Source organism: Lycium barbarum, chromosome 4, assembly GCF_019175385.1.
Source record: "Lycium barbarum isolate Lr01 chromosome 4, ASM1917538v2, whole genome shotgun sequence".
In the NCBI taxonomy this organism is placed as follows: domain Eukaryota; kingdom Viridiplantae; phylum Streptophyta; class Magnoliopsida; order Solanales; family Solanaceae; genus Lycium; species Lycium barbarum.
Genome location: NC_083340.1, coordinates 130,078,844 through 130,104,229, shown reverse-complemented (window position 1 = coordinate 130,104,229; position 25,386 = coordinate 130,078,844). Strand labels below are relative to the sequence as shown.

Genomic DNA, 25,386 nt, shown 5'->3' with positions numbered 1-25,386 from the left:
GGATTTTGTGATGGATGTGTGGGCATACTAGGAAGGATAAGATTAGAAATGAAGTCATCCGGGATAAGGTGGGAGTCGGTGAAGGAAAAGATGCGGGAAGCGAGGTTGAGATGATTCGAGCATGTGCAGAGGAAAGGCACAGAGACCTCAGTGCGAAGGTGTGAGAGGTTGGCTATGGATGGTTTTAGGAGAGGCAGAGGTAGGCCGAAGAAATGTTGGAGAGAAGTGATTAGACGGGATATGGCACAGTTGTAGCTCAACGAGGACATGACCTTAGATAAGAGGCTGTGGAGGACACGGATTAAGGTAGAAGGTTAGTAGGTAATAAAGTGTTGGCTCGCGAATCCTTATATACTAGTATGCGTAGCACTATCCTTGTAGCTTATTACCTTTTAATTTCTGTCACTATCTGTTGTCTCTGGTACTTCGATTATCATATTAGTTTGCAATCGTAACTGTTTCTTTTTACATCATGCTTTGTTATGCTTTTATTGTATTTTGCGATGATTTCTTTACTTCTGTTGATTCTTATCTAACCTTTTTGAAATGCCTTTTCTTGAGCCGAGGGTCTATACAGCCTCCCTACCTCCCAAGGTAGGGGTAAGGTTTGCGTACACTCTACCCTCTCCTGACCCCATTTTGTGGAAATATACTAGGTATGTAGTTAAAAATGCTTATTTTTTTCAAAAAAAAAAAAAATTTAGAAATTGACGTGTTTGACCAAACTTTTAGGAAAATATAAGTATTTTTCAGTATTAGTAGAAGTTGTTTTTCGAAAGATAAAAAAAGTAACTTTCCCCAGAAACACTTTTAAAATATTGGCAATAGCGATTTTGATATTCATTAAGACAGAAATTGTTAATCTCCAAAAGTACTTATTTTCAAATCACTTTTGATAAAAAGATTCTATTAAAAATAAGCAAATTTTAAAAGTTTGATCAAATATATAGACTTTTACCCGCCGGTAGAAACCGTGTTGTGGCCGTTGACTTCTAATTGGGATTCAATTAGAGGATAACTTAAATCATAGTAGTGAAAAATTGAATGATAAATTTAAACCTTTTTTCATTCAAAGAGAGTTCACCCATTTCGAATTGTTAGTCATTAGTGATAAAGGTAAATACTAGAGATTCCCAATAACAACAATATAAATGAATAAACTATTTGATAATAACAAAATAGAATAATTTTGGTTCGATCTCATAACTTCAAGGGATTAAACCCAGCACTTAACCAGTGATCCACTCAGTCTAGCTTGACCATGTGTTCCTTCAGTTAATATTAGATATATTTTAAGGATTATATACATAATATACCGAGTTTAGTCAGGTGACCATGGGCTCACGTGACCCATTTTTTATATATAGATTCGCCTCTGTGGTAAGTGTTCATTTATCCTTAATTAGAGGTCACGTGTTCAAGTTTCCCTAGGTATGGAGTTGCATTTGTCAGGGAGCGCTTTGCTCCCTAGCGTGTGTTAAAAAACATATAGTTTCAGAAGTGGGAAAAACTAATCTGGCTTTGATAGAGTAATCTCTGTCCTTAAGGAATTTAAGCCTCCACTTCGTTGCTGCAGGGATGGTGGCAGAATTCCTTCAGGATTTTAAAAAGCCTATGAAATTCAAGTTTCAGCAATTAACTTGAATTTCCCACAAGAACAGTTTTTGTGAGTTGTAGAAAGCAATTGAGAGAAGAAGGAAAAATATGTAAATTATTCCTTCTTTTTGAAGCAGCACCAGGTATTTATAATACCTTAATAGTTTGTGCCCAACAGACACATCTGTTGCGAACATACGTGTCTGTTGGAAACAGACTCTTAGGGGTTGTTTGGTTAGAAACAAGTTATCACAGGATTACTTATCCCGGGATTAGTTATCCCGGGATTAGTTATTTCACCATGTCACAGGGATAAAATAACACTACAATCCCGAAATTAGTTATACCGCGATTTTATCCCAACCAAACATGGGATAAAATCATCTCAAATTTAATTTTGGGATTATTTATCCCTTATCCCTCGTGCCAAACGAGCCCTTAAGGAATTATAAATACCTGGTACTACTTCAAAAATAAGATATAATTTACAGATTTTTCCTTCTTCTCTCTATTGCTTTCTACAACTCACAAAAACTGTTCTTGTGGGAAATTCAAGTTAATTGTCGAAACTTGAATTTCATAGGCTTTTTAAAATCCTGGAGGAATTTTGTCACCATCCCTGCAGCAACGAAGTGGGAGGCTTAAATTCCTTAAGGACAGAGATTATTCTATCACAGCCAGATTAGTTCTTCCCCACTTTTGAAACTATATTTTTTCTAACAATCTTAAGGAATTAAATAGAACTATTTTATCGGATGACTGATGAAAAAAAATAAAAAAAATCGGAGTGAATAATACAATTGTTGGTATGCTACGAAGAGAAATGATTAAAACACGAAGTTGTCTGCTATCGTTCTTTGCTTCTTCGGTGACGAATTTGCAAATGAATTTGCCTCGTGTTAATATGCACGCTCACCAACAGAGATTACTCTATCAAAACTAGATTATTTCTTCCCCACTTTTGAAACTTATTTTTTTAATAGTATGAGACTTCCCGACGCGAAATTGGAATTTAGTCGGAATACTCTACCAAACACCGGATGGGAATTAAAAAAAAAATGACAGAGGAACAAACTTAGAGCCTGTTTGGATGGGCTTATGCCTATAAGCTGCAAACAGCTTATAAATTAAAAAAAATAAGTTGGGGTAGTCTAACTTATTTTTTTTGGCTTATAAGCTGTTTTCAGCTTATAAGCTTCTTTGGATAAGCTAAGTCAAATGGGCCCAATTATTTTTTTGAGCTTATTTTAAGCACAAAATAACTTTAAGCTGGCCAGCCAAACACTAAAAAAAACTGAAAACAGCTTATAAGCAACTTATAGAATCCGCAACTTAAGTAGTACAAAAAAAAAAGTTGAACCAAAGTAGTACAGAAAAAAAAAAAAACACATAAATAGAATTCACGCACGAATTTCGTGCGTGAAAGGACCAAACTGCAAAAAATAACAGTTTGGCCTTTCACGCACTAAATTAGTGCGTGAATGAGCAAACCAAAAGTCACCCCCTTTTCACCTTTTCAGCCAATGACATTTGTTGTCATTAGCTGCCCACTTGTCTTCTCCTCTTCTAAAGATTTTTGTTTTGTGTTAAAATATCCGAAAATTTAGTGTCTTCTCGAAGCTTAGCCCAGTCGCACATATATGATTACAGACTGATTTCAGACCAATTTACGGCAAAAAATTCTTGTGAATGTTTGTGTTAAAATATCCGAAAAGATTGTACCATGTTTAATTTAGAGTGAAAACGGGACAGGGTGGGTTTGGGTTTTAAAAAACGGGTGGGTTTTAATTATTCTGAAATTAAAAAAAATGGGCCAATTAAAAAATGACATGTGGCTTTTTAACAGAGCCAAACTTGATATGTTAGTTTGAGGGGTATTTTTGAGCCAAAAACAAACCTTAAGGGTATTTTTAGACCCAAAGGTGGAAGAAGGGTATTTATGAGCCTTTTTCTATAGGTTAGGGGTATTTATGAGCCTTTTCTGAACAAAAAATCACATGGAACCAAAATATCCCCAAAAAAATCACTTTGAACCAAAATATCCCAACAAAAAAAAAAAAAAAAGTTACAAAACTACCTTTAGCGCAGTAAAATACTGCGTTATAGAAACAGTACCAAAAAGCAAAAAAAAATGGCCAAACTTTATTTTTTGCAACACTTAGTGTTTTTTTCCATACTTTGACCAACGATTAGTCGTGTGTCAAGACTCCGAAACGTCAATATTTTATATAGAACCTGATATTTCTTTCTGCGTACAATAATGTAGGCCCAATACATCAAGGATACATAGACGTTCGGATCCTCATTTTAGGGGTTGAAAACGTGCCCGAAGTAAGTTTTGTTTGAAAAAACTTAGTGTTTTTTCCATACTTTGACCAACGATTAGTCGTGGGTCAAGACTCCGAAACGTCAATATTTTATATAGAACCTGATATTTTTTTCTGCGTACAATAATGTAGGCCCAATACATCAAGGATACGTAGACGTTCGGATCGTCATTTTAGGGGTTGAAAAGGTGCCCGAAGTAAATTTTGTTTGAAAAAATTTAGTGTTTTTTCCATACTTTGACCAACGATTAGTCGTGGGTCAAGACTCCGAAACGTCAATATTTTATATAGAACCTGATATTTTTTTCTGCGTACAATAATGTAGGCCCAATACATCAAGGATACGTAGACGTTCGGATAGTCATTTTAGGGGTTGAAAAGGTACCAGAAGTAAGTTTTGTTTGAAAACTTTAGGGTGTTATATTTTTTAAGATTTTGATTTAAGCGTGTTATTTTTTAATCAAGACATAACTTTATTTTGAATATAAATATAATTATAAAAAATATAGGGAGAAAAACTAGTTGTAAAGTCGTCAAACTTTAGATGGTCATAACTTAGGGAGAAATTTTTTGCTTCTATAACGCAGTAAAATACTGCGCTAAAGCAGTTAACGGCTCCAATTTTTTTTTGCTGTTTGGTACTGTTTCAACCCCTAAAATGACGATCCGAACGTCTAAGTATCCTTGATGTATTGGGCCTACATTATTGTACGCAGAAAAAAATATCAGGTTCTATATAAAATATTGACGTCTTGACACACGACTAATCGTTGGTCAAAGTATGGAAAAAAACACTAAGTGTTGCAAAAAATAAAGTTTGGCCATTTTTTTTTTGCTTTTTGGTACTGTTTCTATAACGCAGTATTTTACTGCGCTAAAGGTAGTTTTGTAATTTTTTTTTTTTTGTTGGGATATTTTGGTTCAAAGTGATTTTTTGGAGGACATTTTGATTCCGGACTCCATGCGATGTAGTGCAATGAGAACTTAAGAAGAAGAGGAGAAGACAAGTGGGCAGCTAATGACAACAAATGTCATTGGCTGAAAAGGTGAAAAGGGGGTGACTTTTGGTTTGCTCGCACTAATTTAGTGCGTGAAAGGCCAAACTGTTATTTTTTGCAGTTTGGTCCTTTCACGCACGAATTTCGTGCGTGAATCTTATTTATGTGTTTTTTTTTTTTCTGTACTACTTTGATTTAACTTTTCTTTTTTCGTAATACTTAAGTCGCGGATTCCAACTTATAAGCCAATCCAAACGGGCTCTTAGTCTTTTTCTTTTACGAAACTTTGGTGGTGGGTGCTCCTCGTGTAATGTGTATTCGAAAAGCATCTTATGTTTTCTTTGCTATTGTTGCTTTTAGACCATCCAATATTCGAGAAATAAATAGAATCCAAATAGCTTTTACTTTCACTGTTTGGTAAGTTTTATCTTGTTTATTCTATTCTAAAAAATTAAAATAAAAGATAGATTTTGAAGACACGATAAAAAGAATAGAGTTAGGAAGATTTCTTGCACTGAGTTGTAGTACTAGTTCCAATTGTATATTTGAAGCATTTCTTAAAGGAAATTTAGAATATATGATTTCAAAAATATCGTTAAGGTATTTGTCACCTAAATTGAAATTTAAAAATTTCTTATACCGCTCACTATAATATGATCACTCGTACTTTGTAATCTCGTTAACTCAAACTTGAATTTTACATGTTATGATTCTATATATTTTTGCACTGTTGGTGAATAAAATATAGATTCTATGTAATTTTGTTTCTCAAACGCATCGTTTCTTGTTTTGGCACAAAAAATTATAACTATGGTAGTAATTGTAACCGGAAAGATTGAAAAGGTTGAACTAATGTTCGAAGCCTCCTGCCTAGTTAGCCTTTCAAGGTTGTGCACGGATATGTGACTCTGACGTCGTCATTTAACATGTACTCGTTGCTTAGAATTTTTTGCATGTGTACTCACCTCGGAACATTTCAGACATATGATATATCTGAAGTTAGTCATAACAAAATCTAACTTCAGATATTGGCTGTAATTCAGGCACATATGGCTCTACAGTTCAGTCATTTTCGCCTATGTGGCTGAAGTGTGTTCATTTTGCATCACTTCAATCATTTTGCTTGAACTTCAGCCATCGAATAAGAATAGCCGAAGTTAGGTAAAAACTACATAACTTTAAACACATATAACTTCAAACACATCTCATAAGTTTAGTTTCGTTAGGCCTAGCTTTAGACGCCACAAGTCTAAAGTGGGAATATGTGCAAAAAATTTAAGAAAGACAGGTACAGATTAAAATAGTGGTGTCGAAACAGACAGTAAACTGTGGTGCCAAAAACGACTGCCCTGTAAAAAGTTTACCTCTCAACATAATATGAACTTATTTTGTCAAGACATTTTTGCAAACCCTACAAATTTTTGACGTCTGCCTCTTTGCCATATTTGTTTGATGTATTCATTTCACAAATAAAATTAATCTAAAAAAGTTCAGTTTATAACCATACTAGCTCTTAAGTTCTATTTTTTCTTACATAATGAAAAACTCCTTACTTAAGGTATCCTGTTTTGTAGACCTAAACACTTATGCATCAACTTTTTTTAATATTTACAAACTAAGACCTACAAGATACAACCCACACTATGTTTTGATACAAACAGCTTCTTAACTATATCTACAAACTACTAGACCTACAAGATACGACGACGCAAATGTTTAGATACAAACATAACAAAGCCTATGCATCCTCAGGATCGCTGATACTTGGACGAGTATCAATGTAGAATTCAGTGTCAACTCCATCAATGATCCTATCTCTGTTAACAAACAGCCAGAAGAGCATGTAACGTTATATGGAAAAAGACATTTGAAATAGACTGATCGTTTTCAAGTACAAATGTCAATCATGAATCAACAAGAAAAAAGACCCACCTTTCGAGAACAAACTTCCCTTCTTTGTACTTCTGGCTTTCCTCGTGGGCAGCCTCCTGCATGATAGAAGCACAGAGTGCTACAATCAAACCTCTAGATAAGAGTTATCCTCTATAACAATATTTCACTATAATGGCCAAGTATTCTTTGGAACCGATATTCTATATTATGTTATATGTGTTTTATAACAACATTTCGCTATAGCAGCCAAAAAATTATCCAAACAAACGATGCCGTTATAAAGAGGGTTCACTCTAGTTGTTAACAAAATTTCCGGTATAGGTATATGATGCATGTGCAATTGGTAACACATCTATGGCGATGGGTAACTATTTTCCTCCTCTTTTTTCGTGCGCACATGTGCCATTGGCAACACATTTTTGGCGAGAGGAGTAACTATTTTCCTCTTCTTGCGTGCGGAACGCATATTCACATGTGCAATTAGTAACACATATATGGCGAGAGGAGTAACTATTTCCCTCCTCTTTTTGTGTGTGCGAGCATATTCACATGTGCACTTGTTTTGTTGTCTATGTCTACATGCAGGAGAAAGAGAGAGAGAGAGAGAGAGAGAACAAAAGGGAATACATATTTCCAGCCAACGATTTGCCCGCAACAGCAACAAAATATATCTGCTACTGTGTGCATCCCAGAAAGCATCAATTTCTCCTCATGCGGTCCAACAGTAACGTTCACCCTGAATCACAGAATCAGGAAGACAAAGTCAAACCTCTGCATATATTACAAATGGAGCACAACTGCGAAGTGTTGGGAAGGCAAAGAGAAAATGATGCTAGTAAATATATCATCTATTGCACTGCAAAGAAGGCCAGATGAAGAACATTATTTATCTGGACGATGTCTTCCTCTGTGAATCTGAATGTAAAAGAAATAAATGAAATTCCTCTTTGCCTCTAAATACATCACTTCCTAACGAGATAGGAACACCTTAGCAAGTCACTGTGGAGTGGTCATTACCAATTTCTACCACCCAAAGACTCAGTTTCTGGTTACCTCATTTAAAGTGAGAAACAATGATGATTTTCAGCCCTTCTTACTGGTCTATAAATAGGGAGGGAACTGTTCTTTGGAGAAAATGTCAAGAAATCTCTTTTAACCATTCTAAGCAACTACAGATTCATCGCTGGTTGATTTTACTTCTCTTGTCATTCAAGAGTACACCACTCCAATGCCTCCTAATAGAATTCGATCAAATGAAGGGTCTCTTTCAGAGAATTGGTTTCAAAGAAATTCCAATGCAAAATCATATTAAAAAAAAAAAAACCTTTTTCAGAGGATTTTGCGATTGGAATTCTTCTGAAACCAACTCCCTGAAAGAGATCCTTCGTTTGATCGAACTCTATTGGGAGGCATTTGAGTGGTGTACTTTTGAATGACAAGAGAAGTAAAACCAACTGAGATGACTTTCTAATTGCTTAGATTGGTGTCTTCTTACAAACTTTGACATCTTATTTATAAACATGAAAGTCTAGATGCATCTAAGATGAGGTGTACAAACATCTTCAAAGTGAAGTCTCAGATGCATCTAGGATGAGGTGTACAAACATCTTCAAAGTGAAGTTTAGATGCATCTAGGATGAGGTGTAGATGCATCTAAGATGAGGTGTAGAAACATCTTCAAAATGAAGTCTAGATGCATCTAGGATGATGTGTAGATGCATCTTTAAGTAGTTTCCTACGTGCATCTTCAATTTGGATTCTAGATGAATCTTCAAAGTGAAAGCTAGGTGCATCTAGGTTTTGCTAACACATAGAAATTGTGCCAACTAGTATAGACTTCAATCCAGCATGCTATATATTGAATGTGAGCTTGCCACGGTGGATTACCTTTTTATTTTACCAACTCAGCATTGTATTCATTTTCAAACAAACGAGTACAATAATCTGAGGATTACTTATTAAGTTGGATATTTAAGCCTTGGGGAAATTGATCTAGTGTTGCTGATTGCAACATAATACCAGTACTTATGAAGCGTTAATACTTACCAACTTGATCTATACAATGTATTTCTTTTTCTTTTCATAAGCTCCATTTTTCTGATCGTGTTTTTGAAAAATTCGCTGTTGCGAGTCCTTCACTTTCATTACATCGATGTGGATTGCCTCATGAAATAACAATAGAACTTCCCCATACATTTGTAATTCGTGGTCTAATTAGACGACAACTTGCTTCCAACATAGGAATTGGTAAGAGTAAAATTCGAGAAAAAATGTGTTATATCTGGTAATCCTTTTAAAATCCAGATTGGATTCAAAACTTCCTATTTGTGAAGAAGTAAAAAAGGGGGTTGTCTAATATCTTTCTTATTGTTGTTGTTGCTGTTGATATCTTGGAACCCAATTCTAGAAGATAGGAAGGATATGAGAAAATATACATGTTCCAATACTAGAAATAGCAAACACTAATTTTTATTCAAATACAGCTTCAGCTCAACAGCCATGTTCAATGCACATAATCAAGTTGCTGATGTTAGTGCCTTCAAGACTCAGGTTCGTTTCTTTCCAATGGCAGTATTGAAAATTGGGAACTCTTTTCAATTCATTTAGGGATGGCAATGGGGCAGGGCAGGTCAAAGTACATTTTCAGAAAATAATAAACAAGTTGGGGCAGTGGGCAGGGCAAGGTTTTAGCAAACTCAAGAACAAACTGGAAATTTTTTTCACTAGGGGTGCGTCGCTTTCCATAGCCTCTTTTCCTATGGTTACATTTAAATTTATAATTAATCCACTGGCCCGCCTCACCTATATTAGCATTTCAACATTCTTTTCTGTGACTTAGATATAAGATCTAAACAAAGGTACGATAAAATTTATTCTAAAGCGCACCAAACTGAAGGATAACTATCAATTTAGTATGACTAAGAGATTGCAGAAAATATTGAGCCCGTTTGGATTGGCTTATAAGTGGTCAAACCAGCTTATAAGCTGTTTTTTGGTTTTTTAGGTGTTTGGCAAACCAGCTTATAAGCTAAAAAAGTGCTTAGAATAAGCCAAAAAAATAAGTTGGGGTAGCCCAACTTATTTTTTTTGGCTTATAAGCTGTTTTTTGGTCAAACCAGCTTATAAGCCACTTTTTTTAAGCTAAGCCAAATGGGCCCATTGTTACTTTATTAGATGCATAAAATAATAGTGACGAGTCACTTTAGTAGTTAACAGCTGGGCATTTCGTAGCTGTTTTCTGTGAATTTAAATTCTCTAGATTTTGGCATTTTTCAAAATGCTAATGACTGTTGTTATATCAAAATAAGAAAATAAAAATAAAAAGTAAATGGAAGTGCATGTACAGCTAATAGATTAGTTTTAGATATAAATTTTAAATTATAGAAAGGATTGCAAAAAAAACTAATCCAAACGTAACTAAATGTAACATAAAGTTCAAGACTTATCAAGAACTCATTCCTCTTTCTTTTTGTCACATGGATAAATGATATGTTGCTCGGACCCTTCACTTTTGCTGCCGCACCCGTGTCCGACACGACAAGACACCGACACCGACACCGGATTCGTGTCGGATCTGGTCAAACGACATTGGATACTTTGACCAAATCCATGGACCAATCTGAGAAAATATTTGAGGCCAAATTGAAAGAAATGGAGAGCACTTGAAGAATGGACACTTATTGTATCTAGAAGAATTTCAAGTTAATTAAAAATTAATATTTAATTATAAATGAAACATAACTATAAAAAAATATTTTTGTTTTTTATTTCTAGGCATAGATTTAGTTATTTTTCTTATAATTTTGAATTATTTTAGCCGAATCCCCGCACCCGTATCCGCACCTGGATCCGTACCCCCGAATCTTAAAATTTAGATTATGCCGAATCCGACCTCTAGATCCGTACCCGTATCCGACACTCGACACCGAGTCCGAGCAACATAGGATAAATCACAGTTGCTAAGTAAAAAATAAAAAGAGCTATACGGGGCGGTAGGGTGGGGCAGGGTAGGTTGAAAAACAGAAAAATTGATAAACGAAGCAGGGCAGAGCGGGTTGAATCTGTGGTAGGGCAAGACTTCACCCGCCCCGCCCCGCCCCGCCCCGCCCCGCCCTATTTCCATCCCTGGATTCACCGAATAGTCGTTGTCGATAGAAAGGAAGTAACAACTGTCGAGAGGGTACAGTTATAAATGTGAGTTTCCCATCCATTTCAATATAGAAAGCAGGAAGATGGACGTGAAATGCAATATGATTAGTCACGGACACGTCGACATGGTAAATTTTGAGAATTTGATACAACGGAGGAAGGATATATCAATTGCATAACATTGACAATCATAAACATATCATATAAAGAAACGACAGAAAAAACTGGATGATCTAAAACGTAAAAGTTAATATAACAGATACTTTTTTGATAAAGAAATTAACAGCAAATATCTTCCTAACCTAAGTAGATTACTAAAAGCATGATTGTACATGGACTCAAGCATAAACTGCTATAACAGTTTTCTCGCCCAACTAATTGACTTTTACAATAAACTATATTCTTAAATTGAGAATCATTTTTCTTTTAAATGGTGATATTTGTTATGATGTAGATGCCTAATTGATAGAAGTTGGCAGGATTTGGCAGTTTAGCTAACAGTGTTGTTTTAATTATTATTTGAATTGAAGACCACTAATGTTCTTTTTGTACAGATGAAATTAGAAACCTTTGCCTCCTTTACGGAAAGGAGAAAATGTGCATTTCTTAGAAAAGAAGACTACACGTGAACTGCTTGAAAGGAGATTATATTGTTATTGACATCACCCTTCTTCCGGATTTCCAATAATTAGCAACTACTCCGTAGCACATAACACTCAATTGAATAATATTATCAATAAACTAATACCTAGTCAAATAGGCTCCAAAAAGAATGCAACAGATATCCGTCTCAGATGGATGCATGATTATCAACAAAGTCAATTCAAGTGTGAAATATTCAGATTAACAGATAAAGCAAAACTGCTTATCATCAATTGCAGTTGAAAAAACTTAAAAGGCACTCACACTTTATTGAACAGGTACGCTTTTCCTCTGCGGCAATGAAATCCCTGACCATAAAAACAACCGTTAGAAAACCACAAACCAAGCAAGCCAAAAGTGCAATACTATGAATAAGCAATGACGACAGAAAATTTCAAGTGCATATACCAAATAAAGCAAAAGTCTATTCACCATAATCTTCTGTACTATTATAAATGTGTGTGCATGTGCGCACGTGTGTGCGAGTGTGTGTGTTAAGAATAAAAAACAAATTTGATTTGAAGTGTCTTTTCCAAAAAGCTGTGTCGTTAAATGGTTTCCCTAGCAGCTAATTAAATGGCTTCTAAAAGGTTATGTCCGTTGTTTTTAGTGAAAAACGTATCTATTTAAATGATTTCTCTAGCAATTACATACTGACATAAAACTTAACTGTGCAATTGTTTTATCCCGCCCTCCACAATAAAAAAATTGTTCTATTTCTGACTTTTGATTGGGGGTTTTCAGCGCTACAACAGCAAATGAAGTACTTATTATTAAAATTTTGAATTCTGTGGATAAAGCATGAAACAAGATGTCATTACAAATTGACTTTAGTTTATTGCTATATTTTCTTAGTGTGCGGCAAAGCTACTGGCGACGTGATATTATTTTGATGCTATATGTCAATAAACAATAGCATGAAAATGGTATGTGAAACATTTATAGCTATCGATTTTATGGATAGACAGTTATATTTGAGATAAAGGATAATCAATATTCATATTTCAAAAATAGAAAATTAACTAAGGAACAAAATCTTTATCCATTTACCATATTCGTTCCGCATTGATCATCCACACAAAAAAGTAGTACTTTAATCTTTCATATATAATATTTTAATTTGCATTACTTGGGCCGAGGGTCTTTCGGAAACAACCTCTCTACCTCCACGGGATAGGGGCAAAGGTCTGCATACATTCTACCCTCTCCAAAGGACATGTGGTATTGCACTGGGTATGTTGTTGTTGTATATAACATTTTAGTTTAAAATTTTATTTTAAAATTATTGATACTAAATTATGTACTCCCTCTGTCCCAATTTATGTGGCACTCTTTCCTTTTTAGTCGCAAAAAGAATGTCACCTTTTTATATTTAGAAATAAATTAACATTATGAATCGATTTGCAACCACACAAATATCTAAAGGCTTGTTCTGAACCACAAATTTCAAAAGTATTCCTTTCTTTCTTAATCTCACTGTCTAGTCCTATGGTGCCAGACAGAGTACTACATAGCTTGAAATTCAAGCAGCAAATGATCATGCAAGAATATATCTTTTTTTTTTTTTTACTGGGATACAGAAGCAATTTCTATCTTTTTTTCTAGTTGAATAGCTAATTACTCAAAGAAACACCATCTAATTATGCAAAAAAAAAAAAAAAAACGTTGAATTTAAACAACAAATTAAAAGTATCATAAGCCAATTACTCAAAGAAACAAGAAGCCCCAAAAGGCTAAAAAAAACCATTTGAGGGGTTTAAGGTTAGGTTCGATTTTTATTTACAAAAACTAACCATTTGAGGGAATTGAAGAAAAGGGGTTACCCTAGAAACAAGGTCATCAGTAAGGGCTAAGTGGGTTTTGCAGAATTTGCACTTGTATGTTCTGCCTTCAAGATCCACCACAAATATTCTTCCCATCTTCAATGTTAGATCAACAAAACACACACAGAAACAAGAATTTTGTTTTTTGGTGAGTTTGTGACAGTGGGGTGGGACTGAGGGGTTTAAGGTTAAGTTCGAGGTTTTATGCGTCAATTTATTCCAGCAACGCGCACGTATGACGCAGTGTGTTTATCCGTTATGTCGTGTCCATTTTATTTTTTATTTTTACGGAAAAGGTTCATATGCCCTTCTATTGTACGAAATTACACGGATATATCGGTCATTAAAAGATGGTTTCACATATGTCATTAACGTTATTTTTTGAGTTACTCATGCTCTTGATTAAATGGAAAATCAAAAAAATATTGGAGGGCAGATTTGTGCATTTTCGCATAGTATAGAGGCATATTTGATCCACTGAAATTCCTAAATATTATGGCAAAAAATATCATTGCATTCCAAAACATAAAAAACATCTGCAATTACAATCCATGCATCCACCATCTAAATTATACAACTAAAAGATCAAATGCAATTACAACCATTTTTTAAAGACTGTTTTCACAAACAAGAGCACCATTTTCCCTTTTCAAAAGATTTGTTTTACTAATGATAATATCATTTTTATTTTTCAATTTATTGACGATCTGGATATTTTTCGTCTTCTTAGTCCCAATATCTACACTATAATGCATGCATCCACCATCTAAATTATGCAACTAAAAGATCAAATGCAATTACAACCATCTTTTAAAGACTGTTTTCACAAACAAGAGCACCATTTTTCCTTTTCAAAAGATTTGTTTTACTAATGATAATATCATTTTTATTTTTCAATTTATTGATGATCTGGATATTTTTCGTCTTCTTAATCCCAATATCTACACTATAATGCATGCAACAACTGCCGCACAAAACATAAACATAAAAAAAATTCATTACAGATCTGTCACAAAAAAAAAATCACAAGTCTAATGTAAGTCATTACAGATCAAAAAAAAATCACAAGTCATTACAGATCTACTAAATTTCTGTTATGCATGGAATTCACGAAGGGGCCAGACCACATTGAATTTCATTTAAGACCGTATAAATGCTTAAAATGTAATATTCTCTCTATTACTGTTATCAAAGTTTAAGCACTACGAGAGAAGTTTTTTCAGATGTCATAAGTCTAATATAAGTTATCTCTTTTTCCTTGTGATTTTTTTTTTTTTTTTTTGTGGCAAATCTGTAATGAATTTTTTTATGTTTTTGTTTTGTGCGGCAGTTGTTGCATGCATTATCGTGTAGATAATGGGACTAGAAAGATAAAAAATATCCAGGTCATCAACAAATTAAAAAATAAAAATGATATCATCATTAGTAAAATAAATCTTTTGAAAAGGAAAATGGTGCTCTTGTTTGTGAAAACAATCTTTAAAAGATGGGTGTAACTGCATTTAATCTTTTAGTTGTTTAATTTAGATGTAATGTAATGGTGGATGCATGGATTGTAATTGCAAATGTTTTTTATGTTTTGGAATGCAATGATATTTCGTGCCATATTTTTGTTTTTTGCCATAATATTTAGGAATTCCAGTGGATTAAATATGCCCTATACTATGCGAAACTGCACAAATCCGTCCTCTAATATTTTTGCCAGGTTTCCGTTAAATCAAGGGCATGAGTAACCCAAAAATTAACATTAAGGGCATATGCGAGACCACCTTTTAACCATGGGCATATCCGTGCAATTTCTTATAGACGAAGGGCAAATCTGGACCTTTTTCGTTATTTGTATTATGCGAGGATTCTACTTACTATTAAACTGTTTGTGTTTTGGCTCAATGCATATGCAGCCCTTAAACTTGTCTCTTTTTTCCATTTTGACGCTTTAACTAAGTGTTGTTATTATTGAACCCCTGAACTTATTTTCATGTGTGTCTATCAAACCCCCTAAATCTGATTTTTATTAGAAGCAAAATTAAATTGTGAAAATGAAGGTGAAGTAATATTTTAGACTTGTGGTAAGCTATTCTTTAGGTCATGAATGTATCGATTTCTGCTCTTCCAGTGCTAGCTTAATTAAGAGCTACTCTGTTTTTTTCCCTATCAATTGCTGCTAATCTTAGCTAAATGATGGCATAATTAAATTAAAATATATATTAGCATGTTGCTACATTGAAAATGGAATAGTATGTAAGTCGGATTGTGTTTGATAGACACATTTGAAGACGTGTTCAGGGGTTCAATAGGAACAACATTTAGTTGAGGTGACAAAATGAAAAAAGGCGCAAGTTTAGGGGGCCGCATATGCATTAAGCCTTGTGTTTTCTATCACCGCTTATTTATCAAAACACACTGAGATTATTATCTGATGGTGTGTGGTGTACACTCTTTAAAAAAAAAAAATGGTGTCAAATGACACTCCATGCAGATAATTAGAGGAATTAATTGAAAAATTAAAAAAATAAAATAAAGAGATAATAGTCAAAAATGCATCTAATAAATTGGGCTAGTTTAGTAAACTCCATATTATCTTTATTGATTTTTTAATGGGCGTGAGTTTTACTTAGATGATACTTATTCTGGGACGGAACGAATAGTTGAAGTTCTCATTAAGAATTTAAGTTAATCTTATGAAGAATTATTCTAATTTTTTTTTTCTTGCATCAATATTGAGTAACTTAGCTTGTCAAAGAATAGTTCAATGACTTTTTGGGATATTTAGGCAAAACTAAGGTCCTAATTTTTTTTATAAGATTAAGATTTTTAAAGATGGTGTGGTAGAGAGAAAACATAAATACTTACTAGAAACAGCCAGGGCACACCTCTATCAGTCAAAGTTGCCCTTAAGATATTGGGGAGAGTATGTCTTGACAGCAACCTACATCATAAGCAGATTACCTTGTAAAATTCTACACAACAAATCACCACATGAATATTTTTACCAAATGAAACCTACTTACTCTCACCTAATAGCATGTGGCCGTCTTCATTTCCAACCACTCTAAAAACTCACGAAGATAAGTTTGAACCAAGAGCAACTCCCCACATTTTTGTTGGATATCCTTATAACATAAAGGGATACAAGGCCATAGACTTAGCCACCAAGAGAATTCATGTTTCTAGAGATGTTTTATTCCATGAAGATGTTTTTCCTTTTGTTGTCGCTCCTACTAGTTCAAGTTTCAATTCCATTTTAGATTTACTTACTCACAAATTTTAATGATTTGCCTATGACAAATAATAGTTTTATGATGATTCAATGCTGGATAGGTCTGCAACCAACAGAGTGACTAATACTCATGTAACCACAAACCATACCAATGATAACCAAACACCATCTTATAATATGTTGTCTAATTCTCTAGGACACTGTCCCCTTACCCTTGACACTTCCTTCTGATCAAACATCACATAACCCTATTGATCCTAGTCAAATTACCACCACTCAGGCTCCTGCACCTAGAAGAACATCCAGAACACTTCATACTCCCAACTACTTGAAAGAATACACTTACAACTTGCCAAATCTGCAGCCTAATACTGCAGAATCAATACCTCATTCACTCAACTCCTCTTTGTCCAATCACCAACACGTAGCCTTCACCACACTTTGTCCTGATAATTAGTAGTTAGTAAAGAACATTTCACATGAATGTGAACCATGCTCATATGAAGAAGTAGCCATGAACCCTGCTTGGCAAATAGCCATGACACAAGAATTTGAGGCCTTGTATGCTAATGATACTTGGGAGTTAGTTCATTTACCCACTGGAAAGAAGGCAATAGGTTGCAAGTGGGTGTATAAAATCAAGCAAAAAGCTAATGGAAGTATAGAGAGATTTTAATCAAGGCTTGTGGTCAAGGGATATACTCAACAGGATGGTATTGACTATAACGAAACATTCTCACCTGTGATCAAAATGACCACTATTAGAACCTTAATCTGTTTAGCTGTCAAAAGAGGGTGGACTTTGTACCAACTAATTGTCAATAATGCATTCCTACATAGGTATTTGCATGAAGAAGTCTACATGACCCTACCACAAGGACTTAAGGTAGATACTGGTGGTTTAGTATGTGGGCTCGTGAAATCCTTGTATGGGCTGAAACAAGCCATCAGATAGTGGTATGATAAGTTAGCAAGTTGATTTTGCTCCAAAGCTTAGTCACACTCAGTAAGTGACTACTCTCTTTTCTATAGGAAGAAGGAACAATCTATTGTATTTGTTTCCATTTATGTTGATGATGTGATCTTTACTGGGACTGATCTGAATGAGATTGATTCCCTCAAAATTAAAGATCTTGGGAAGCTTCACTACTTTCTGGGGCTGGAAATCTTATATAGGGATGATGGATTCCTTATTTCACAAAGAAAATTTACCACTGACCCACTGAAGGAGTTTGATTCTTTGGATAGTAGAACAAGCTCTTCTCCACTTGATCCCACTGTGAAATTGAAGGCTTCTAAGGGAAAATTACTTCCTGATCCCACATACTATAGGAAGTAGGAAAATTGATTTTTCTCACCAATACAAGGATGGATATTGCATATAGTGTACAACACCTCAGTCAATTCATGCAATCACCCAGAGAACCACATCTCAAAGCTGTTTTTCATGAACTTAGATATCTTCAGGCTGATCCTACTTTGGGAATTTTCGCATCAAACAAGGCTGATTATACTGTGACTGCATATTGTGATTTAGACTGGGCAGCTTGTCCAGACTCAAGAAAGTCTGTGAGTGGTTATCTAGTCTTGATGGGAGACAGTCCTATTAATTGAAAAGCTAAGAAGCAAACTATTTTTTCTTTGTCCTCAGCAGAAGTTGAAAACAGAGTTGTCAGGAAAGTAGTTGGTGAACTCGTTTGGCTTGAGAGATTGCTTCTTGAACTTACAATCTCATGTTCCTTGCATATACAAGCTTATTATGATAGCCAGGCTGCAGTTCATATAGCAAATAACCCAGTCTTCCATGAGAGAACTAAACATATAGAAGTGGATTGCCATTTTGTTAAGGACAAGCTTCAAGCAGGACTGATCAGCCTTCATCACATTCCCACTGCTTCACAACTGGATGACATTTTCACAAAAGCTTTGACAGGAATCAAACACTACCCTATCATGTGCAAGTTAGCTATGATTTCCTCACCTCCAACTTGAGGGGGGTGGGGGTGTTGGGATTATTTGTAATTTTATTTGTATTAACACAGTCGTAGTTTTGTAATTAGTCACACTTAGTTAGTTATAGCTTAGCTGTTAGTTAGTTAGATATTTTTTCATTCCATGTATTTAATGTGCAGTGTTGCACTGAACGAATCAATTTTTCTTTCTCAATTCATGATAATGAGATGAGTTCATTTCACATTTTCTCTCTCTATCTTCAGTTGTGGATTTTGACATTTTCACCTCCTTGATTCCTTGAAGGTTCATCAATGGAAGTTCATTCTTATTCAACTTTAGATTTCTGATTTCATCACAAACAATCTTACAAGATTGAAAAAAGTAATCTCATAAACCTTTTGACGTTTTTTTTACTACGTGATAGTTATACAGAATCTCCTCACTTTGATGTCAAGTGGTTTCTGTCTTAAATATATTTGAAATATTATGACGTCAATTTTTCGACTTTTGAATCTTTTCTTTATATACAAATTCATCTCAATAGAAAAATGCTTGATTTCCCACCCCAAATTCTATTTTCACTTTAAGGGGAAGGAGAAGGCGACAAAGTAAAAGAAACTTACCGTCAAAGGATGTGGAATGGGGTTGTTTCTTCCTTAATCAGAGATAAGGGTGGATTTAAGGGGGAGAGTCTGGTTCGGAGGGTGTACCCGAACACCCTCGGCAAAAAATTACACGGTATGTATAGGATAGATATTCTATGTTTTTATATAAATATAAGTTTTGAATGCCCTAAACTAATGAAAAAGGTTAGCTCAATCAGTCCAGGGTGTTCAAAATGCATAGAGACAAAATTAAATTGAAATTGTGTTTTTTGGCTTATTCGCACGGTTACATCTTTATTTTTAGAATCCCCTGAGTGAAAATTCTGAATCCGTCACAGACTAGAGGTCACTGGTTCAAGCTCTGCGTATGAAAAAATCTTTAATATGGAGTCATTCCCCTGAATGGACCCTACGCGATGAAAATTCGAATGCAATCTGCAATGCGAGCACCGAACACAAAAAAAAAAAAAAAAGAAAAAAAAAAAGGCAAGAGAAACTTGAATTTTAACTGTACCAAGTATAAAACTGAAAATTCAGTAGGCAATCGTATTAAGAGGACTCGACGTGTGACACTACCATCTTTTGTATTTGCTCTCTGCTAAAATTCATAAGAGTAACAATCTTTTTCCACCGGAAAATGTCAACTAAACAACTCTACCGGAAAATTCATCAACGTTTATGCAGTTTTCAACGCACATATCAACTACCAAACAAAATCACACGTCCCTTTCATCACCAAATACACACAAAATCCAACAACTTTGATGAAAACTATGCATTAAAAGTACAAACCCTTCTCAAAACTGAATCACACAAACCATTGAGTGACATATTTCAATCTCTCAATCAGTGCAACTTTACAATATCTGAAGATTTCATTCTTGATGTACTTAAACGACACCGTTCTGATTGGAAACCAGCTTTTACATTCTTTAAATGGGTATTAACAAATGGGAATTCACCCAAAACTGAATCTTTCAATGAAATTGTTGAAAATATAAGTACCCATTCACCAAAAACTGGATCTTTTAATGAAATACTCGATATTCTTGGACGAATGCGGCGTTTTCAAGAACTCAACGAAGTGCTCGACGAAATGTCTGAGAGAGGAAAAAATTTGGTTAATGAAAGAACTTATGGCATTGTGATTAATAGATATTGTGGAGCCCATAGAGTTGAAGATGCTATAGAGTTTTTCTATAAGAGGAAAGTTTTCGGTTTGGAGCTTGATCTTATTGCTTTTCAAACGTTACTCGTGTGTTTATGTAGGTTCAAGCATGTTGAGGCAGCTGAGTTTTTGTTCCATAATAAGAAAAATGAGTTTAAGGATTGTATTAAGACAAGGAATATTATTTTGAATGGATGGTGTGTTTTAGGGAGTTTACGCGAGGCGAAGAGGTTTTGGAATGGTATTGTGACTTCAAAGTTAAAGCCGGATAAATTTACTTATGGGATATTTATCAATTCACTATGCAAATCAGGGAAAATAAGCACGGCGGTGAAGTTGTTTCAGACAATGTGGGAAAAAGGGTGTAAGCCTGATGTTGCTATTTGCAATTGTATTATCGATGGATTGTGTTTCAAGAAGAGAATTCCTGAAGCCCTTGAGATTTTCCGTGAAATGAATGAGAGAGATTGTTTACCCGATGTTGCCACTTATAATTCGCTGATTAAGAATTTATGCAAGATTAGGAGGATGGAGAAAGTTTATGAGCTTTTAGACGAGATGGAAACAAAGGGAGAGAGTTGTTTGCCTAATGCTAGAACTTATGGTTACTTGTTGAATTCCGCCAAGTCGCCTGAGGAAGCTATTGGGATTCTGGAAAGGATGAATAAAAATGAGTGTAAGATGACCGGAGATATCTACAATTTGTTGTTAAGGTTGTTTATGAGCTGGGATAATCAAGGTAAAGTAAAGAGTACGTGGGATGAGATGGAGAGGAGCGGGCTAGGACCCGACCAACGATCCTATACGATTATGATTCATGGTCTTTTTGAAGGGGGAAGATTAGAGGATGCTTTGTTGTATTTTAATGAGATGATATCAAAGAGTATGGTACCTGAGCCAAGGACAAGATTGTTGGTGGATGCCATGAACATCAAGTTAAAGGAGAAAGGGAAGGAATCGAAGAAGGTGGAAGTAATGAAAAAGGGAAGGAAGGATAAGAATACTAGGTAATACATGCTCAGCTAATTTTTTTTAATTGACATGCTATTTATTTACTGTAGAACCATGGAAAAAGGGGTTTCTCCGGAATGTTGGCAAACCAAGGTCTGTCGGGGGATTTAATAAGTTTGAGCTAACGGAATTATCTTATGATAAAAATCATGGGATGGCCATGAGGAATTTGGAGCGAAGTTTTGGCGTGTAACAAGTTCCCTACATTCTTATGCTGATATATGTAGAAACAAACTTGGGAGACATGAAAGCTTGATAACATCTATTCCTCTTGTCATGTCATTTCTTAAAGCAATGCACTTGTACATATTGGCCTTTACTTTGCAGTGTGTATATATTGAGAAAACTGCTCTCCAATTTTACCCCCCACTTTGGAGAATGGTCGATGTGGTTTTCAGGCCTCAAGTAGTATGATGATTACAATCACTGAGTTGCAGAGCTGGTAATTCAATGGGGTTTTGGCAAACAATGCGCCCCGTGGTATACAATTTCGTCCATTCTATCCTTGATATGGTGGAAATGAAAAAGAAAAAAAGAAAAAAAAAAAAAAGAGAACTCTTGTCACTGTCTGTGATTCGTGGTCATGATGAGTTCACAACAATTTAAGATTTAGATGATGGATTATATCATTTCAATGATGCCAGAAGCAAGGACAAAATCTAGGCGGAGGTTGTAAAAATTAGTCAGGGAATGGAAGAAGTTTTGGTAACAGAAGACTGAGAAGCGGAAGGAAGAACGAGTATGGCTAAGGCGATATGTGCACTGCGAGTAGTTTTTTTTGTTTTGGCTAAACACTGCGAGTAGTTTTGCTTGGTATCATCTTAGCTCTCTTTGGAATGTAAACATCAATTTAGAATCATCGAGGTGTCCTTTTGGATGTATTGGCTTAAGCGAAAGGGTGATTGGCTTAGTTTGGTAACTCTGCCTTGTGTTGGCTAGTTGGTAGATCTAGCTAGAACCTCTTTAAACTTCTTGCAATGTTACTTGCTAATCAGCTACAACATCAGGGTGATCAATATGACAATATCAATTTGGAAACCACATCGTGTGATGTTTGAATGGTTGTTACATATCATTTCATAGTGTATTGTATTATATTGTATCGTACTGTACTGTATTGTTTTAATGAATACAACATTTGGATAAATTGTATTGTTTTAATGAATACGACATTTGGATAGATTGTATTGTTGTCCGTCATTACATAATGTACCCATTAGCAATCTGAAGGATAAACCGAGAAAAGTAGAGTACGGGGTAAAGTTATTATACAAAAGTAGGATAAAGGATAAAACAGGATTATTAAATAATAAGCAAAAGACGAAATGAGGGGAAAAAAATGAAGGTAAAGATGCGATCACACCAAAGTGGTCGTTACATAACGATAAATTTAACGATATGATGTAATAAAATTTAACTAGCAATGAAAACTAAGATTGTATTTAAAGTAACAATACAATCCAATATGTTACAACCATCCAAACAACAAAGAGGGGCGTGGCGGGGGCACGGGGAGAGGGGGGGGGGGGGAAGATGAAAATGGTCGGGAACACTGAAAAACTAATGCACAAGTTGGAAAATCGCTGAGACATCCAATGGCTGACAGTAATTACGATTGCAATGTACCTTCTTCATCCGAGTTCTTACCTCAGATTTTCGAGCTTGGTAGTATACTCGATTCTTCTCAGCTTGGCGGCTGAATCCGCCATTTTCATTGGAGCAGCTTCGCAAAAAACTGAATGGTGTAATAAATCCTGCAATATTTAAGCAAAATTTTCAAAATCATAAGGGCCATAAAGGTCTTAATTCTTCTACAACACAGGAATTCTTGTACCTATTAAGCCCGAATTGGGTAGCGACAAAAAAAAAGTGACTCGAGATGCGACAGGCTCTATATTCCCTATCTCGTATTCAACTAATCCGAGTGGATTATATGCAACCTCGTGAACATTAAGCAATCAATAGAGACTCTTTTATACATTTAGAAACTTCCTATTTATTCTCGAACGCACAAAAAAAAAAAAAGGTAGAAACTTTGACAGGTACTTCCGTTCTACTTTACTATGGGGATTGTCTATCCGCCTGAAAGTGGTATTACCAGCCATACCAAGGAATCAGAAGACCTTTTGAAAGAAGCTATTCACAACTTGTTTGGCGATTGTTACGTATCGCTTCATAATTTATCGTATTATATTATATTGTGTTGTATTGGATTGTATTGTGTTGTAATTGATAGATTATATTGTTTCCGTCATTATATCATGGCACACATCATCAATTTGAAGGATAAACCAACAAGAAAAGTGGGGTATAGGGTAAAATGATTACGGTACAATAAAGGATAAAATAAGATTATAGATAATAAGCAATGAGAAAAAAAAAAAAAAAAAAAAAAAAAAAAAAAGGTAAAGACACGATCACACCAAATGGAACTTTTCGTCATTACATAAAATAACAATTAAAACAAGCATTGTATTTAATTAACAACAAGATACAATAGGTAACAACCATCGAAACAAGCTGTAAGTGTCCACGAAATCAATCAACCAACTATGCCTAAACCGCAAATTTTCAGCGTCCTGCCTGTATAAATTCAGGTTCAGTATTCATTCCATTAATTACACATAATTAAACTTCTTTCGCGCTAGTCATCAACTTATCACTAAGTATATAGAAGAAATGAAAAAGGATCCAAATTACAAGCTGAAGAACTAATCCGTATTCCATCTTATCCTGTTTGCCTTGAGAAACTTTCACCCGTTAGTCCCTTTTTGAGGTTTTTGTTTTAAAAAAAAAAATTGTAACTTATAAAACTTTCAGGTGTGTTTTGATAAATAGTTGTTGCTAGTTCAGGTAGGAAACGCAAACACCTGAACTATCAGGTAGGAAACTCACAAAAAAGTGATACTTTAGTTGTGTTTTTTTTACCATTATCTCTTTAGATTCTGATATAAATTTTATTTTATTTTTAGCAAACTGAAAATAGTATGAGAAATTAATAAATGATGGTCTAAAATTTTAATAAGTTATTCAAATGCTAGAGAACAGTCTAAAATTATGTCTTAAAGGTCGAGAAACATATGAACATTAGACCCCAATCTAATATATATATTTGCATAACTTTTAAAAATGGGGATAAAATCTAAATAATGACCTAAAAAGCTATATTTGTGTAAATCGGCCATTTGTTTTGAGAAATTTTCGATTCAATATCTTTCTTAACACCCGGAAAATTATATGCCTTTATAGTAGCCTGCAACGGAATGCGGCTATTTCTAACGAATAGCTATGCTAGTTAGGCCACCTACATGATCAGGGTTTCCATCTGAATTAGTGCCTTAAGCAGGAAGCCAAATGCAATTTTGTGGCAGGGTATCGTATTTAAGAGAAAACTTGCTTTTAGGAGTGATCTTTCGACTTTATTGAGGAGATATAAAACAAACTTACTTACTAATAAAGCGGCAAGAAGCACCTTCTTTCTCAAAGTCAACTTTCTCTCCCTTTTTACTACTCCCTCCGTTCACTTTTACTTGTCCAGCATTTCAAAAATAAATTTTCAATTTTACTTGTCACTTTTAGCATATCAAGATAAGACAATTCTATTTTTCCTGTTTTACTCATAGTATTAATTACTCACTTCAAATCATTTTTCAAATCCAATAAAAATATGCACTAATTAATATGGGCACATTCGTAAATTATGCACTTTATTTATTATTTCTTAAACAACGTGAAAATTCCAAAGTGGACAAGTAAAAGTGAACGGAGGGAGTAGTAGTTGAGTGCTCATTGTTGTTTGGATCTTGACCGAATTCGAGCTTCCCAAGCTCTATGCTGTTGGGGAACTCTACAAGGGTCTTACCACCTTCTTGATTGACTACATTTGAGTTTTTGGAATACTTTAAGATTATATTCCGCGCCGATGATTTGTGCTTGTGGGTTGGGGTGAACATTGCATACCAGCAAATCTGGTGACAATCGTTTGGGCTCATTTAGCTAAA

The 25,386-nt window shown here is 34.8% G+C and overlaps 2 protein-coding genes across 3 annotated transcripts; one reads left to right on the top strand and one right to left on the bottom strand.

Annotated features, from left to right (window-relative positions):
• Positions 1-6,365: 6,365 nt before the first annotated feature.
• On the bottom strand, positions 6,366-13,656 carry LOC132636464 (protein yippee-like At5g53940). Of its 2 annotated transcripts, none has more exons than XM_060353342.1 (5): positions 13,399-13,656; positions 11,870-11,913; positions 7,442-7,550; positions 6,854-6,909; positions 6,366-6,738 (listed from the first exon to the last, which is right to left on the bottom strand). In XM_060353342.1, the coding sequence occupies exons 1-5, from the start codon at positions 13,522-13,524 to the stop codon at positions 6,660-6,662; spliced, it is 414 nt and encodes a 137-aa protein (XP_060209325.1). In that variant the 5' UTR covers positions 13,525-13,656; the 3' UTR covers positions 6,366-6,659. The 2 variants fall into 2 exon arrangements, with proteins under 2 accessions (XP_060209325.1, XP_060209326.1); XM_060353343.1 differs by having other exon boundaries at positions 13,429-13,649.
• A 5,823-nt stretch (positions 13,657-19,479) lies between these two features.
• On the top strand, positions 19,480-22,063 carry LOC132636463 (putative pentatricopeptide repeat-containing protein At3g15200). The gene has a single exon (XM_060353340.1). The coding sequence runs from the start codon at positions 19,844-19,846 to the stop codon at positions 21,383-21,385; it is 1,542 nt and encodes a 513-aa protein (XP_060209323.1). The 5' UTR covers positions 19,480-19,843; the 3' UTR covers positions 21,386-22,063.
• Positions 22,064-25,386: the final 3,323 nt, after the last annotated feature.

Coding starts and splice junctions, on each gene's coding strand:
- LOC132636464 (XM_060353342.1), bottom strand. CDS start 13,524: ATGGGAAGAATATTTGTGGTGGATCTTGAAGGCAGAACATACAAGTGC. Junction 11,914..13,398: donor TTCTTCAATTCCCTCAAATG/GTTAGTTTTTGT, acceptor TTTTATGGTCAG/GGATTTCATTGCCGCAGAGG. Junction 7,551..11,869: donor GCGTACCTGTTCAATAAAGT/GTGAGTGCCTTT, acceptor TCTGTGATTCAG/GGTGAACGTTACTGTTGGAC.
- LOC132636463 (XM_060353340.1), top strand. CDS start 19,844: ATGTCAACTAAACAACTCTACCGGAAAATTCATCAACGTTTATGCAGT.